The sequence below is a fragment of the Harpia harpyja genome, chromosome 11, assembly GCF_026419915.1.
Source record: "Harpia harpyja isolate bHarHar1 chromosome 11, bHarHar1 primary haplotype, whole genome shotgun sequence".
Taxonomy (NCBI): Eukaryota; Metazoa; Chordata; class Aves; order Accipitriformes; family Accipitridae; genus Harpia; species Harpia harpyja.
Genome location: NC_068950.1, coordinates 7,155,493 through 7,172,479, shown reverse-complemented (window position 1 = coordinate 7,172,479; position 16,987 = coordinate 7,155,493). Strand labels below are relative to the sequence as shown.

Sequence of the window (16,987 nt, the reverse complement as noted above, 5' to 3'; positions counted from 1 at the left end):
AGGGGAATCGCGAGCACTTGCATCCTTTGGGCTTTCGGAGATGGCGAACAGGGCAGGGGAGGTTTGACCCGGGCGGGGGCTCTGCCGGCTGGGCCCGTGCACCTGCCGTGCTCGGGGCCGTGCTGAGCCGGGCCGGGTGGTGCCCGGCCGTGCCGAAGCCGAGCCGAGCCGAGCCGGGCAGACGCTCCGCGGGCAGCCCCGCCCCGGCCCCCCCCGGGCGGCGGCGGCGGGGCCAGGGGGCGGGGGCCGGGCGGAGCGGGACGCACGGCACGGCGCGGCGCGGCTCGGCACGGCTCGGCTCCGCTCCGCTCTCCCGCCATGGCATCCAAGTGCCCCAAGTGCGACAAGACCGTGTACTTCGGTGAGCGCATCCCCGGGGCCCGGCCCCGCATCCCCCTCCCCGAGCCGGGCGCGCATCCCCGGGACCCCCGCTCTGTCCCCGGTTCTCCGTCCCGGAGCCGGCGCTCATCCCTGCCTCCCCCTTCCCCAAACCCCGCTACATCCCCGGGTCCTTTTCTCCTTCCCGGCGCCGGGGTGTGTCCCCGGCTCCGCCGTCCCCAAGCCCGGCGCATCCCCGGGTCCCCCCCGCTCGACCGCGGCTCCCCAGCGGGGCGCACCCAGCGCCCTGCCCGGCAGCAGCTGCTTCTCCCCCCGGGGCCCCCCTCGTAGCGGCCGCGGCGCCTCTGCTCTGCCCCCCCCGCCCCCCCACGCCGCCCCCCCGGACCCCCGTCCCCGGGCTGTGCTGGGGGATGCTGCTGGCTGGCCCCGCGGGGGGGGCTGGGTGGCAGGGGGGGCCGGGGCACCCTCCCCTGCTGCCTGGGCTGAGGAGGTGAAGCAGGGGGAGAGGAGCCTCGGTTGGGGTGTGTGCCCGCAGCCTGTTTTGGTGCTGGGGGGTTTCACGGCCCCGTGTAGCCGCTGGCTTGGGTCATAGGGGAACCCAGGCCATCTGACATGGACGGGGTGCTGGGCAGGGGGCTCCCGTGAGCGGGGGGGTCTCTTGGTACTGAGGAGCAGGCGGTGACAGGTGCAAACAAAACCTTCTCCTGGCCAATTTGTTCCCATTCCCTGCCAACCTCGCTCCAGGTGTGCCGTTCACCCCTCCCCATCTCGCCTCTCACCCAGCCCTCTGCGGGCTCTTCCCGGGTGGGAGAGCTAATGAATGGTTTGGGGTTTCTACGGGACTTTTTCAAAGGCAGCTTCTGGGCTCAAAGGTCCATCTCGGCATGCCCGGGCTGGGTTTGGGCGGCAGCGAGTCCCTGCAGGTCTCCGAGGGCCCTGCTTGGGGTTGTGGCTGGTCAGGATCTCTGGGAACCGGGGCATCCCGGGGTGAGTGCCGCCGCCCAGGTTGCAGAAAATGCCGAGGGCGGAGGTGGGAGCGAGGGCAGATCCCCTGCCTTGGTGCCTCACCGCCGCTCCCCGAGGAGCCTGTCCCAGCCCGCTTTCCCCCTGCGTGGGCATCCCCGGGGTGGGCATCCTCAGGGCTGCACTGAAGGCTCAGGGTGGCTCTGGGGACGGATCCAGCACTCCAGCCCGAGCTGCCTCCTGGGACCTGCTGGCCACGGGGTCCAGCTGGACTGGCCCGGTGCTGCCCGCCTGCGCCCCTCCCTGCCCGTCTCCCTCCAGTGCTCCAGGGTCCAGCCCCTGCTGCTTCAGCATGTTTGTTTGGTGGAGAAATACCAAAGGGTCATGATGGTGCCTGAGCGTTTGAGGCAATGGTGCTTTCATTCCTTTCCGGCCATCTCCAAGTAAACACAGAGAAATAGGAATTTGCTGTCTTCCTCCCTTAAATAAACCTATTTGTGTGGGGGTGGGAAGGGCTCGGCCCCTTGGATGTCTTTCCTTGTGTGAATCTTTTCCTTTTTAAGCAGAAAATAGCGCGTCTGTCCAGCCAGCTGGGCACTGGCCCGGGGTCAGCGTCGCTCCTCTCGCTCTGGGGACGAGCCTGTCCTGGCGGGGGGGGGCTGGGGCCGGGCTCAGGGACCCCCGCCTCGCTGCTGGAGGAGGCCAGGCTGTGCCAGGAGGTGAAGCACCAGCCCCCAGCAGCGCCCGTGCTCTTCGTCTCCCCCCATGTGCTGGGGGACTTGTGGGTCTCTTGGGGATGTGGTCTGGGGGGGGGAACAGTGCTGTAACCCACGTCCCCAGCTGCGTGCCGTCTCTCTCTCTCCCCGGGTGGGCTTCTGTAGGTGTAGTGGTCCATGTCCAGGTTTCTGCTGCTCCTTGGCTTCCCTGTTTCTGCCTCCCTGGGGGATGCCTTGTCCTGCAGGCAGGGAGTAGGCAGGTGCCTGGCAGCCCCCATCACACACTTCCCTGCAGGGACCGCGCGGCCCCCGCTGCCCCTAGGAGAGACCGGGGGATGATTCGAAACGGGAGCGAGCCAAAAACTTCCCTGTGCTTGGAGCTGCGATAGGCTGAAGCGTGTCCTTGCTGACGCCTTGAGCTTTTCCTTGAGGAACTGCCCAGGCTCCAGCGGAATAAACCCGAGTTTGTTTATTTAATGCATAGAAACTGGATGCAACCTCTGAGCCGTCTTTCTGGGACATGGCTCCTGGGGTTTCCTCCCGATGGACCGCGTGGTTCGGTGGGAAGGCGATGGGAGCGCTGCGCCTGGGGTTTGGTAACGCTTGTGAATTCCTTGGCTGGCCCAAAGCTTAACAGGGAGGTGATTCATAAAGCCCCGCTTGTTGGGAGCGCTCCTCGCCTGTACTCAATGAACGCTGGCAACTATAACTTCTCGAATGCCTGGGATTGCAGCCGTGGGTCATGTGTGAGAAATGCCACCGTGTCCCATTCCCGGCCCCGCGCAGTGTCTGAGCGGCTGACCAACGCCAACAATCGTGGGTACCGATGGAAAACTCATTTCCAGCCTGCCTGTTGCTTCATGCTCCCTGGAAAAATCCAGTGGGCTCCTCCCTGCGCAGTCAGGAGGATGTGGGCGTTTCCTGAGCTACAGAATGAGCTTTTTTCCTTTAAAAAGCACAGGGAAATATAAAAATAGTTTTCTGGCTTTTTTTCTATTTTTTTTTTAAAGGCAGGCTGAGGTCTGTGACATTGTTTCCAGGAGCAGCTGGGGCTAACTTTCCTGCTTTGGGGAGGTTGGAGGGATGAGGCGAATGTTTAACCGGAGGAGCAGCGCTGCCGGTGGCTGCCGGGGCTGGTTCCCATCCCACGCTGGCAGGTGGCGTCGGGTTGGGGTTGGGTTTGGGTTATCTCTTCTGGCAGGAAGCGCCGGAGGGACCCGAATCGCCTGAAGCCAAACAGGCGCACATTTCCCCAGCGCCCTTTTGCATGGCTAGCCTTAAATGAGTTTTGCAGGGTCGCCGGGAGCACTGGCCAAGCCTTTCTGCCTCCCATCCTCTCTTCCCAGGGAACTGCGGGGGATCGCGGCGGCGGGGGGTTTCCTGTTTTCCCATCCCAAGCGCGAGGCAGGTGAAAGCCACAGGGATGTGGCAAGCACACGTGCAGCGGGGTCCCCCGGCGGGCGGCTTTCGGGGAGCTCTCTGCATGTGCTGGGGTATCTGAAGGCCGGCGGGAGGCTGCTGCGCTGTTTGTTTGGGAAGGGGCATCCTAAAAGCACGTGGGAATTACACGGTAGCCCCGGGGCTTGTCCCGGCCATGTCTGCAGCCGGAGCAGCAAAGCTGCTCTCTGGGGACGGTTTGCCGGTGGGGTGCTGGGGGGGACTAAGGCCATGGACACATTCAGCTGGGAAGCAAGGAGGGTCCAAGCCTGGCATGCTCAGAGGGGCCTGCAGCAGATGCCTGACCCTGCTGTCACGCTGATGTCCCAAGCGTACCGGAGAAGAGGGGTGCAGCAAGACTCGGGGTGCAGTGAGGTGTGGGGTGCTCTCCCTGCAGAGCACCACGCCGGTGGGTCAGCTCTGCAGAAATTCAAGCTGCAGAAGCCGCTCTGCAATTAATAAATAACCGCTGTCCTTGGCTCCGGGCACTGGCTGTTGGGAGACGGTGGCCCACCGGCGCCTGGGCAGGAGAGGCAGGAGGGCTTTATTTCAGTTACAGCCGTCCCTAACAAAGGAAGCGGCTCTTCAAGCGTAGCAGTCGGCACGTCGGCGTCAGCATGGCCCCTGCCTTGCCAGCGTGAAGGCTGGCTGGGCTCCTTGGGTAACTGCCTGCTCCGATGTCTCAGGGCGGCTGCTCTCGGAGCGTGCGTGGACCTTGCAGAATGGTAACTAAGGATGCACCAGTTCCCTGCTCCCTGAGCAGGGCCCTGCTGGGGGGAGATGCCTCTGTGGGAAGCTGAAGGACGGGCTGATTAGCATTAGCTTTTCCCTCGGGAAAATAGCGTGAGCTATAGAAAATTATCTGTGGGAGGGCGGGACGGGACGGTGTGAGGTCTCGGCCTCCTTGCTCTCGCTCACTGTGAAGTGCATGCTTTGCTGGAGCTGCTGGGGCTCCTGCACGGTGCGGTGCCGGCATCTCGTGTGCGTGTTCGTGGGCAGTTGCCTGCCTTGCAGGGAGCTGGGGCTCAGCTGCTGTGGGACACAGGGATCCACGTGGATGTGCCCGCAGGGGTTGTGCCAGGGGTTTGTGCTGGCCGGCCTGGGCGCCCTGCTCTCCCTGCGCTGCCAGCCTGCGGGCAGCGGTGCTGCTCCCGGGGCCGTGGGTGCCGGAGGCCTGGGGCTGGCAGGCAGCTCTCTGCAAGCCTGGCTGGTCCCGAGTGCCTCTGTTTGGTGCCTGGTTTGCAGAGCTCTGCACTCACGTCTCAGGTCCCGGGCAGGTCTCGGGCAGAGCTCCTTGTGTTCCCGTCCTCCTTCCCTGTCCCTGGCAGAGACACAGGGATGGGGAGAGGTGATGTGATGGGACTGGAAAGGAAAGGCAAGGAAAGGTGGAGCAGGAACGCCCAAGCAAGAGGTAGTGGAAAATGTGTTGCTGCAATGTTGCAATCAAATACGGAGCCTGGAGCGTGTGCCGTGGTGCCACTTTTGGCTGTGGTGGGGTGGTGGTGCCCATCACTCCTGCCAGCGAGGCCCTGAAGCAACCAAGGAGGTGATGGTGGGGTCCTGGCACGTGGGTGGGGAGAGCTCTCCCACCAGCCTGCCGTGCACTTGCTGGCAGGGAGTGCCGGTGCTGCGGCCCCCAGGAGGTCCCGAGCATCCTCTCCCATTGCCATCTCTGTTCATACTGCGTTGCCCACAGCCCTGGGCCAAACCCTGCTTGGAGCTGGTTGTGCCTGTGGCTGCGGGGAGCCAGCAGGGTGGGGAGGTGAGGAGCCGTGGGGCTGGAGGGGCACTTAGACAGGCTTGGCTGCTCCAGCGTGTCTCTGAGTCCTGCTCTCGCCGACACGGGCCAGGAAACTGTCTCATCCTCCCGGCGCTGCCCGCCAAAGATGGTATCTCAGTGTGCAGGAGGAACACAGTGCTCCAGACCAGCAACGACCCAGGGAGGGGTTTTGCTTCTGTGCCTGCCCGTGCCCCAGCTCTCCGCTGGCCGCTCTGCCCCTCGCCGTGCGGCGGGGCGAGAGGAGGGCTGCAGGCTGGCTGGATTCCTGCCGCTGCCCGGGGGTCCTGCCTGCAACGCCTCGCGTGTGGGTCTGCGCCGCAGCAAGAAAGCAGCTGGTTGCTTGGGCTCAGCCCTGGCTGAAGCCAATGCCTGGCAAGAAACGCTGCTGATCCTCTCCCAGCACAGCTACGGTCTTGCTGGCCGGCCTCAGAGCCGGAGGGATGCATCCTGTGCGGACACTGCTTGATGAAGTACAGCAGCCCCATGGAAAACGGAGAGGGGCTTGCTGGAGGCTGTCCTGGCCCCGTGAACCAGAGCGGGAGGTTGAAGGCTCACGGCCAGGAAAATGCTTGCACTAGGTGAGGTTTTGTCAGCAGAGAGCGGCGGGGTGGACGGGACCCTTGCCGTGCATTAGGGCTGCAGATGGAAATCAAACAACCCTTGCTCGTGCCCAAGCGGCTGGGCTACGCGGGAGCTCGGGTCCTGGGGAGGACCTCGCCTCTGCTCGGCTGGAAGCGAGGCCCTGGCAAGCAGGATCCCCCGCGTGGGGTATTCCTCGTTCCCCCCTCCCGGCTGTGCTCCCCGGCGAGCCCATCCTGAGCTGGCTTTGTTGCGCACTTGGAAGGAGCCCAGCAAGCGAGTGGCTTCGGGGCCAGAGGGGTTGCCTCGCCTTGCTGCGGGGGAGCTAAATATATACGTCTTGGCCACAAAATCACAGTGCGGTGTAACCGTCAGCACCGGCTGTCTGACGGGGGAGAGAAGCTGCCTGGCCATGGCTGAGGAGGGCAGGAGGGGATGGGGTGGGGGATGTGGGAAGGCAGCACAGACCCTTCCTGGGGGACCGGTGGGGCACCATGGCTGGCGGCATGGCACGGCATGGCAGGAAATCCTGAAGCCGTCCCCCCACCTTTTCCATCTCCTGGCCATGCTGCAAGGGGCTGGGGAGAGGATGAGGCAGTCGGCCGCCTGGGCTTTTGGCTTTGTTTCCAGCCATTTACCAGGCTCCTTTCCCTGGGCTCATCTCTCTTATTCATTCCTTTGTGCCTGCAACTGCTTTGAAGAGCATCTGCGGTCGATCTGACAGCATCCCTCTCCTCCAAGGATGCCTGTCACTGGGTGACTGGGGAGATTTGGCATCTTTATCGCTGGACTGGGCTTTGTCAGCCCTTCCCTGCGTCCTCCCAGGGCTGCGGTGGGATGAATGGGGCACGGCCCAGCCCTTTGCAGAGACGCGGCTGCAGCTACGGTTGTTTTGCTGAATAAGCCTCCGGCTGGAAGCAGCGCTGACGTCAGGCCGTGGAAATACCTGTGCGAGGGCACGGAGCCGGCTTGGTGAGGCTGGGAGGAGGGATGCTCCCTTCCCACCCTGAAAAGATGCATCCACATCTGGCCCACGCCAGCTGCCTTGCCTGGGCATGGCGGATAATTAAGGGCTGAGCCGCGTTGTCTCTGGGGTGGGGCTGCCGCAGAGCCGTGGGGAGCTGACTGCCTTGGCAGAGCTGTGAGGAACAGACTGCCTTGGCAGCCCCCTGGGGCTCTTTCCCACTCCTGGCCTCCGATTTCCCCCCAGCTCCGGTTCTGGTTCTGGTGGTGCTCCTCGTCAGCGTGGGCTGCACCCCCTGCACGGTGCAAATCCACCCCGCAGATGGCCACGTACCCAGCCGTGCCTCCACCTCTCCTCCACGGGGGCATTTCCCCTAGGGGAGAGGTTTATTGTCAATGGGCACCCGGTGCCCACCCATGGCGAGGCGGGTAACCCAGGGCAGGCAAACCCCGAGTCACGCACGTTTGGCAGAGGCCAAATTCCTGCAGGCGAGTGCCCTTAATCTGCCCTTCCCTGGGAGTGCTGCACGGCTGGTTTAAATTTGGTGGGCTTGAGGGGAGCATCTTGCCACAGGCTGAGTGCGTAGGTGTGGGATCCAGCAAGCGGGGCAGGACGTGCGTGCGCTCGGTGTGATGCTGAGACGTGGGCACTGGCCCGTCCCTTCCCAGCGTGGCGGGGCATGGCGTTCGGTGGTGGAGGCTGGGTGCGGTGTGACATCTGGCCGAGCGAAGCCCGCGCCGGAGCCCTGCGCCATCCTGCACTCCCTGCGCGGAGCGGGACGGATCCCGGGTGCTGCTTTGCCCCCAGGCTGCTCTTGCAGTGCTGATGGTGGGGTGCCCCCCTGGAGTCGGTGGTGCGGAGTGGGGCTCCCCCCAGCAGCTGCCTGGGGATCCCTGCCACAGCGGGAGGACGTGGCCAGAGGCTTCTCCTCCGGAGCTGATGCAACAGTGGAGCTGGTATGGCGGGGTGACAGGAAATCTGGGCGCTGGTGCTTTCCCTCCACAGTGATTTATGGGGCAGCATGGCCACAGGCGGGACGCCGCTGCCCTGGAAATGGGCTGGGGTGGCTCCAAGCTGCTTCCTCCGCTCGGTGCGAACAATGCTGCCTGGAAAGCCGTCCCGGCTGTGCCGGCCCCGGCCTTGGCTCCCGGGAGCCCTTGTTTGCAGCCAGAGGATGTCTGACCAACCTCTGCGTGACGTTTCCACCCGCGGGCAAGGGGCAGCCCCTGCGGTTCCCGGGCTGTCCCCGTGCCCCGGGAGCAGGACGGTGCACTGGGCCACCTCCTCCCTCCTGCCCTGTCCCCTGCCAGGGGCTGCGGGTGCCAGCGAGGTCCCTCTTGCTCTGCATGGCTCGGGGATGCCTTGGCGGGGGGAGTGCATTTGTCAGGAAGCAGCAGGGATTTACAGCTGTCTGAAACATCACGGGGGGAGGACACATTGGGGCGGCATCTCATCTCGCGGGGACAGGAGGGAGATGGTGTGGGCTGTGGCCAGCTGTAATTGCAATGGCGTCCGGAAAACATCCGCTGGGATTTTCCTCCTTGCTTTGTACCTGGGGCCGCGACAGTGCTGGGCCGGGGCGGCGGGAAGAGCTGGGGGTGACGCAGCCGAAGAGCAGCCTGGCCTGGCTGTGCGTCCGCTGTGACAAAGCCGAGCGGCTCTTTGGCCCCAAGCCCCTGGCTCAGCTTTCAGCCCATCGTGCTCCATTTTCCTCTCTGGTCGCCCCAGGGAGGCACCCGTTCCTGCTGGGGAGGGCTGGGGGGATGCAGGGTTCTTGCAACAGCCCCAAGGCAGCAGCGTGCTGGGACCTCCATGTCCCTCTCCTTCGCTTTTGGGGAGCGCTTGCGGGGCTGGGGGCTGTGTGCCCTGGGGCTGGTCCTCTGCCCCCAGGGGCAGCTGAGGTCTGCAGAGGAATGGGGGGGCAGGGTCCAGCCCTGGCCCATTCCCCGTGTGCTGCCTGCTGCGAGGGGCTGGTGAAGCACGAGCCCTCCTGAGCCCCCGGGCTTGGGGACCAGCAGGGATTTGCCCTGGCAGCTTTGAGCAGGCAGGCACAGACCCCCGGCTGCAGCGGGGCATCCCTTCACCCTGCCGTCCACTCCCACCTGAGGTTTGGTCCAACAGCCTGGACTCGTGCATGGCATCACCGGGAGGTCAGTCCGGAGCTGCTTCCACCTGATGCTGGTCCCCCAAGCCTGTCCGCCATGTCCTTGCTTGGGGATGCTCTCAGGGCTCTCCCCTGCACCCCAGTGCGATGGATCTGGCTCTGCCCCCTTGTGCTGCCCTCTTGTGCCACTGGCCACCCTGCTTTGCACCGGAGCTGATTTTTTGGGGGGTGATGGCAGTTATTTTGACTTATCTTGGCCCTGTGGTGTGCCCCAGATGCAGCTGTTTGCCTTGGGAGGAGGGTGGCTCTGGAAGCCAGGACCTGCCCCCAGGGAGCTCTTGACCCCCATCTTGACCTGATGCAGACAGGTGACATTTGCTGAGGTCCTCAGTGGAAAAAGGGCTGGGAAACCCGCCGTTGCGGAGGAGGTCTTCTTGTAGAGCAGGGCTGGGCTCCAGTTGCGCTTTTATTTGCTTGTTAAATATTTTATTTGGCTCTTTTGATTTAGTTTTACGGTGGCTTTAACAGGATCACGCTGTGTTCCGGCTGTCTCTGCACATGTGCGGGGGAGAGGGAGGGCAAACAGGAATTGGCGGGGGGGTACAGGGCAGCGCCTGGCCCCCCAGGAGCTGGGAGGGTGGAGGGATGGTGCGAGGCCGGGGATGCAGGACGAGGACTGGCAGCCCGTGCTACCTCCCAGGGTGCTCCTGGAGACGTACAGCTCGGGGCCAGTTGGAGGAGGTGCATTCATGCAACCGGTCTCAAAGCATTTTCCTTCCCTGAATTTGCCCACTGATGCTTTGAAACTGTTTTTGGTGCCGGCAGCGAGTTGCTCCGCAGGTTCGTGGCACTCCGGGGCAATACAGGGATGGTGCCTGTGTACCTGTCTGCACGTCGCGCCTGCTCCCGGGCTGAGGGCGAGGGGAGAACACCCGCATGCCCAAGAGACAGGTGTTTTCCAGGGCCAAACGTCCATCCTTGGTGACACTGGAGGCTCTCTGCCGTCCCGTCCTCCCGGCTGGAGGCGGGCGGGTGTCCTGGGAGCAGCACCGGGGCAGCTCCGGCCAAGGGCTGGAGCTGCGGCCGAGGCTCCCTGGGGAGCCCAAGCAGCTGGGTGTGCGTGGGGGAGGCATGACTGAACGGGTGGGGTGGGCATGGTAACACCAAATATTTGAATGGGAGCAGGGTCATTCTGGGTAACGTGGCGGGTAAAAATAGATGCAGAGAGTAGAAAGGAAAATACTACCCTTGCTGGACTGGTGCGTGGGAAAGGGTGTCTGTGCGATGGCAGAGCCAGTGCTGGCAGGGTCAGAGGCTGGGGGGGGCCCGTGCCCATGGCCTGAATGGCCTCAAGGACCCTGTGGGCTGCAGCAGAGTGGTCCCTGCAGTGTGGTTGATTTGCACAGTGTGGTTGATTTGCACAGTGTGCCAATGAGCAGCCCCCCTCGAGTGCAGCCCCCCACGGTGCCCGGAGCCTGGCTTCCCCAGGGGCTTTAGCAGGTGCTGGGCAGTCGCTTACCCCTCTCTCACGTTCCCTGCAGCCGAGAAGGTGTCCTCCCTGGGCAAAGACTGGCACAAGTTCTGCCTGAAGTGTGAGCGCTGCAACAAGACCCTGACCCCGGGCGGGCACGCCGAGGTAAGAGCCGCTGGGGCGGAGGGGATGGGGGAGCACCCTTCCAGGGGTGGCCTGGTGGTTTCTGCAGGGCTCTCCAGCACCCCAGGGACAGGGAGTCCCAGGAATCAGGCTGGGGCAAGTACCTGATGCCACACGGGTGGGCACGCAAGCCCAGGAGCACGCACTGTGGCTTCAAATGCTGCTGCTGCAACTTGTGGTGCTCAAGAGCTCTCGTACACATGTGGTGCCTCAGCTGTGCCACCCCGATGTGGGCTCCCAGGCTGCCTGTGGCAGGGCTTGGCATGCCCCAGCAAGCACTTGAAGCAGCTCTGTGCACCGGGCAGGCTTGTCTGGGCATCGCAGTGGCTTTGAAGGTGTGCGGGTGCCTAAAGCCTGCACCAGAGTGTGGTTAAAAATGCCAAAAATTGGGGATGCACGGGTTGCCATGGTGATGCTAGCTCGGCACTGGGGCTTTTGGTGCCCTGGGGCTTGCGCTGGAGCTCGGTGCCACCGCGGCTGCCGAGCGCTTGGGAGCGCGAGGGTGCCGTGCCGGTGGTGGCAGGTGCTCGGGCCTGGGAGCAACTGTGTTTTTCTTGTGCAATGCCCCGGCGTGACACCCGGTGCCCTGGGTTTTGCGCAGTGCCTGTCATGCCAGAGTGTCACCAGCTCTTTAGCACGGTTTTAGCACGCGGCACAGCTGGGGAGCGGGCGGCGGCGGCGGGGACAGCCGTGCTGGTTGCCACCAGCCCAAAGGGGAGTGGGGCCGGTCCTGCTGGGGAGGATGGGGCTGTGCGGGTGGATTTGTGCTTCGGGCCGGGTTAAGTCCAGGGGATTTGCTGCTTCTCCATATAAGGCCAGATTCTGCTCCCGTGGGGGATGGCAGCCAAGCCCCCACCGACTGCACCGACAGCAGGATTTGGCCTTTCCCTGCTTTTTCTCCCTCCTTTCAAGCCAGCATGTCCATCTGGCTTGGAAAGATGTCGCGGGGAGACCAGCTAAATGTTTACCCTCTCCTCCAGCATGGTAATGCCGCGAGCACGCCGATATTTATGCCTTGCGATATTTTGCAGCTGCTTGCTGCCAGCCAGCTGCCTGCTCGCTCCCCCAGCCTTGCCCCTGGCTGCTCCCAGCCCTCGCCTTCAGCATGGCACCGCTCGGGGAAGTGAGGGAAGGGACATCGCTTCTGCTCGGCTACCGCTCTGCCCGCTTTGGGCAAGGCATCCTTGCCTTGCAGCAGAGGGGATGGAGGGCAGGAGCACGGGGCACGAAGCAGGGCTGAGATGCTGAATGGAGCCAAGCAGGCGATGGGGTGGGCTCGTGCCTGAGGACGGGGTCCCAGTGGGTTTCTACACAGGGCAGCGTACATGGCAGCCCCGCTGGCCCCCTGCCCCAGCCACAAACGCTCTTTCTTTTCTTTTGGACTCGGTTTCCGCTGGCCCATGAGAAATGACTGCGGGGAGTTCCGGGGCTTATCGCCCGCTTCGTGCCTTCCTGCGATAATCACCCCCAGCCGATAGCAGCTGGGCCGGGACCAGCAACCATGCGGGGCCTCTGATCTCAGGCCAAGGCAAGGGGGGAGGCAAAGCTCGGTGGAAGCCACAGTGGTCTGTGTGCCTAAGAATGGCCCGATGGCATGCAGGATGCTTACGGGGCAAAGGGATGCCTTACTGGGTCCCGGTGGCACACCGCCGGGTTGGGGCTCAGAGGTGCCTCTCAGCTGAACTGCCGCAGGGTGCCAGTGCTCCAGCGATAGGGCATGTGCAGAGCAGCTGGAGCGTTTCATGCAGGCACAATCCTTGCGTGCTTGGGTCGGGTTAGGCTGTCGCTGGCAGACGCGCAGGCTGAGGGTGTCCAGTGGGTGCGTTTTGGGGTGTAGGTACGGCCGCGGTGGTCTCTGAACATCGGTGGGGATGGAAGTGATCCCAAGGGAAGCACGTCGCCGCTCGGCATCCTAACACTCCCCTCTCTCCCCAGCATGATGGGAAACCCTTCTGCCACAAGCCCTGCTACGCCACGCTGTTCGGCCCCAAAGGTACGTCCGTGCTCCTCCCATGCCTGTGCGGCTGTGCCCAGGGCTGCAGGAGGGGCCAGGTCCCCCCATCCCCGCTGGTGGGGAGCCGTGGCCCGAAAAGCACCCCAGGAGCCAGGCTAGCATGGGCTGAGCCTCAAGCCAGCACTTTGCAGTCCCAGCACTGCCGTCCCCTTGTGCAGAGGGAAAGGAGAGCTGCTGGAGGGAGGGAGGGATCTGTCCTGACAGCTGTCCTTTTTTTTTTTTTTTTTTTTTAAATATTTAAAAGACAAATTCCCATTCAAACAGAAGGTGGAGTTGTTCTCCTATCCCAGACGTGGTTGGAGAAAGCCTGGTCGGGAGAAAGCAAGCTGGGGCCAAGGTGCAGCAGCGTCTGCAGTGGCCCTGTGGCTCAGCGGGGCTGGGGGAGGTGGGACAGGGGCTGGGGGGAGGATGGAGACCCCGCGTGCTCCCAGGCCACCACGGCCTCTCTCTGCCCCACTGCAGGGGTGAACATTGGCGGTGCCGGGTCCTACATCTATGACAAGCCGCAGATTGAGGGGCAGACTGCTCCAGGACCGATCGAGCACCCGGTGAAGGTGGAGGAGAGGAAGGTGAACGCTGCGCCTCCCAAGGGACCCAGCAAAGGTGAGGGGCAGGGCAGGATGGGCAGCCTGGCCCTCTGTTGCGGCGTTCAGCCGGTCCAGAGCCACCACGTTTGGTGATGCTGTGGGGTGCCGCATGTGTGGGGGGTCCTCCGCACCCATGTGTCCTGGCTGAGACGTCCCTCCGCTTCCCACGCCCATGCCCTCTCTCCTTCCAGCCTCCAGTGTCACCACCTTCACCGGGGAGCCCAACATGTGCCCACGCTGCGGCAAGAGAGTCTACTTTGGTAAGGTGGCGAGCGGGCAGTGGGTGCATGCCCCGGGGTGGCACGGCACCACAGTGCTGGGGCTGCATGCAGGACCCCTGGGGCACGCAGAGGGGCTGGGAGGGGGCTTTGGCTCAGAGATGGGGTTGGGGGCACAGAGGGATGTGCCCAAGGAGCCTGCAGCGATGGGTCCTCTTGGAGGAGCTCCTGGGTGCAGGGCTTCATGTGCATCTTGTCCGCTGCTGTCACCTCCCAAGGTGGGTGGCATGGGCTTAATAGCTGTCCTCAGCCAACCTCTGTCACCTGTGAGGCAGCAGAGGGGTGGGAGAGATGTGGGAGGCTGGGGTGCACAGGGGTGTCTTGGGATTTTGTACGCAGAGGTGACGTCCCCACAGGGCACGCTCCCCCTCGGTATGCGTGCGGGGCGGCTGGCGTGACCCTCCCTCCTTGTCCCCGCTCTAGCCGAGAAGGTGACTTCGCTGGGGAAGGACTGGCACCGTCCCTGCCTACGCTGCGAGCGCTGCAGCAAGACGCTGACCCCGGGGGGCCACGCTGAGGTAAGGGCGCCCCGGCCCCGAGACCCCCAGGCAGCACGCGTGGGGGATGCCAGCGTGCCGTGGCTGAGCTGTGCTGTGCCGCGCCAGTTGGGCAGCCCCTGCCTTTGCAAGAGGGCAGGGCAGGGCAGGGCTGGCAGGAGCAGCCCTGGGGGAGCGCTAGGGGTGCTGGGGTGCAGGTGTCTTCAGGGGATGAGCAGAGTGGGAGAGGTGCCCAGTCAGGGGGATGTGTCCTGGGGACTGGCCTTTCCCTGGCCCCTCGCCCCCAGTGACACGCTTCTCTCTCTGCCCCGCACAGCACGATGGACAGCCGTACTGCCACAAGCCCTGCTACGGGATCCTCTTCGGGCCAAAGGGTGAGTGCCTGCAGGCGCGTGGGGTGGGGAGCCGCTCCGGGGGGGACGCACCCCGCCTGGGCTGCTGCTCTCGGTGCTCATGCCATCGCCCAGAGGGGACATCTCCCTGGAGCGTGCCACCTTCCCGCCCGGGTCCTCACCCTCCTGCATCTCCCCCCATGCAGGAGTCAACACCGGAGCTGTGGGAAGCTACATCTACGACAAAGACCCTGAGGCGAAGAACCAGCCCTAGACGGCATCCCCCTGCCCGCTCGCCCGCTCTGTGCCCCCGTACTAACCTCCTGCTCACAGCCGGAGCAGACCCTCACCAGGCTGGCCACGGAGCTGTGCTCTCTCTGCTGTCTCTACTCCGGGCAGGACGGCCCTGCCCTCCGGGTTATATATCATAGTCTCTAATATAAGCTTCAGTGTTTAAAGGCAAAGGTAGAAGGTGTCTCTGGTGGTTCCCAATGCGCTCTGCCCTCCCACCAGCCCCCCCAAGCGCAGGAGGCGGTGGGGCAGGTGTGGGGATGTCACCGTGTGCAGGGGACAGCAGGTGCCACCCGAGGGGCCGAGAGCAGGGTTGGGGGGGGGAAGGTGGTGGTAGGAGTCCCACCATGGAAGGGTGCTCCCTGCTGTCACCCGCACGGAGGGTGAGGGAGCTGGGCAGGCGTCCCGCGGCGCTTAGGAATGGGGGCTGGTGGTCAGGGCACCCAGCCCTGTTCCTTGCCAGCCGCTGGGGACGTGCGGGTCCCGAGGACTCTGGCCCGCCTGGCAGCGCTGCCCTTCTCCCGGCCCTTCCCGGGCTCCATGCCCTGGCTCTCGCTCTCCCCAGCACCTGCGGCCAACCCCAGCCACCGCTGGGGTTGCAGGGTCTAGCACCTCCCTGCATCCCCATCCTTGCACCCCCAGGGCATCCCAGTACGTGCACCCAGGCAGGTGCCCGACCTGCTCTGCTGGCTGGTTTGGGTTGGTGGCCACCCCTGCAGCCTTGTCCCCCGCGGTGGCAGAGCCTGTGCCGGGGGGGCACCCGGTGGCTGCAGCCCTGGGGGAGTGGGCTGCTCCCTGCCTTCGGAGGGCAGAGCGCATTGGGCTGGCAGCTCGGCGGCAGGATGCCTGCCTGCTTCCCCGAGCCGGAGGTTTCTCATTGTTGTTGTTTATTTATAAGCAGTTGTAAATGTGCCCCTCGCTTTGGAGAATGACACGTGCCCCCCAGTCTCACCCGTCCCCCCCATGCACGCCCAGCCCTGCTGCTTGCCCAGGGGGCCGGGGAGGGGGCTGGTGCAGGGGACCCGCCGGGGCGGCGAGCCCTGGGGTGCCAGCACCCTGCTCTCTCCGGGCTCCCTTGGCCGCTGCGGGGCTGACTTTTGTTATTTGCTGACAATAAAGGTTTTGAGAGATGCGTTGTGTGCCTCAGCTCTGGGGGGAGGTGGGGGAAGCTGTGTGTGCCACGCAGCATCCCTCCAGTCCTGGGACAGCGTGGCGACCCTGCCGCTACTGTCCTGCCCCACCTGGCTGCTCCTGGGGCAAGACAGAGCAGCCTTAGCCCCAGCCGAGCCTGAGCTGCCCAGGCCAGAGCTGCTTTTGGTGCAGCACAAACCATGGCTGCTCCCCGGGCTGTGAGCAGGACAGGCTTGTAGGAGGCTGGGATGGGATGGGGTGGGGTGGGATGAGACGGGATGGGATCCGATCCTCCCTGGCTTTGCAGGGTGGAAAACTAATGGAGGGATGTTACGTAGCAGGTGACACTGTTCCCCCCCAGCCTGGGCTTGCTGAGCAGGCACAGCGCCTGAGCCGGGCTGCCGGTGGGAAAGCCCAGCCTGGCAGCAGTGGGGCAGGGATGCAGTGCGGGGGCATGGGCCACCCCCAGCCCCTGGGAGCTGCCATGTCCCCAGCCAGATACCAGCCCCACTGCCAGGCCTGGTTTTAGACATCCAGCTATTCCCCCTAGGAGCTTGGCGTCTGGAAAGCAAGATGTAGAGGCTGGGGCTGCCAAGGCAAACACCGGCTCTGGGAACTGCTGCTCTGGCTCGTCCCCTCCGGCAGGTTCTTGCAAGAGCCCTGTTGGGCTGGCTGTGCCCCCCCAGGGCTGCAGGCACCCCCCCGGCCTCATTTTCTGGGGAAAACAGGGACCTGGTGACCCCTGCAATGTCTTGCATCCTTGTAGCAGCCTCAGTCCTAGAGCTGCTCCATTCCTGTGCAGGAAAGGGGAGGGTGGGCACCAGCCACAGCCCCTGGCCTTGCTCCTCGCCCAGGCACGACTAGAAAACACAGTGGGCACTGCAAAACAGGAACTCTGGCTCTGCCCGTGCATCGCACCTGCAGGCAGCGTTCGGCCACAGTGGCATCCCCCGGGCTCAGGCAGCCATCAGAGCAGCGAGTGCGGGAGCCGCCGGTTTTCCCTCTCCCGGCAGCAATCCCAGCGCCACACAGCCTTTTCCCAGGCACAGAGGGCTCGGTAGCGCGGTTCCTGGGCTGGGGAATGGGCTGTGTTTGTGTTTTGGCGGGGTTTCTATAGAGACTTGACCCCTCTGATGCTTTAGGGGACAAGGCTGCTGCGTAAATCGGAGCAGTGTCGCTCTGCCAGCTTCTTCCCTGACCCGCAGCAGAGAGCTGGGCCCTCGCAGCCAAACTTTGCCAAGTTTGCCCCACGTAGCAGCAGCAGTGCTGGGGTGGGGGGTCCCCATCGCCTGTCCAGGACCTGGTGCAGCTGCTGGTAAAG

At 64.3% G+C, this 16,987-nt stretch overlaps 1 protein-coding gene across 1 annotated transcript; it reads left to right on the top strand.

The window, feature by feature from the left end:
* The first annotated feature begins 221 nt into the window (after positions 1–221).
* CRIP2 (cysteine rich protein 2) lies at positions 222–15,667 on the top strand. Its single transcript, XM_052801713.1, has 8 exons — positions 222–361; positions 10,424–10,518; positions 12,472–12,529; positions 13,013–13,153; positions 13,329–13,397; positions 13,839–13,933; positions 14,229–14,286; positions 14,451–15,667. Exons 1-8 carry the CDS (start codon positions 319–321, stop codon positions 14,516–14,518), a joined length of 627 nt encoding a protein of 208 aa, XP_052657673.1. The 5' UTR covers positions 222–318; the 3' UTR covers positions 14,519–15,667.
* The last annotated feature ends 1,320 nt before the right edge of the window (positions 15,668–16,987 follow it).

Excerpts from the sequence above, each read along its gene's own strand:
- CRIP2 (XM_052801713.1), top strand. The coding sequence starts at position 319 with ATGGCATCCAAGTGCCCCAAGTGCGACAAGACCGTGTACTTCG. Across the intron at positions 12,530-13,012 it reads CACGCTGTTCGGCCCCAAAG|GGGTGAACATTGGCGGTGCC; the intron begins GTACGTCCGTGC and ends GCCCCACTGCAG. Across the intron at positions 13,154-13,328 it reads TCCCAAGGGACCCAGCAAAG|CCTCCAGTGTCACCACCTTC; the intron begins GTGAGGGGCAGG and ends CTCTCCTTCCAG.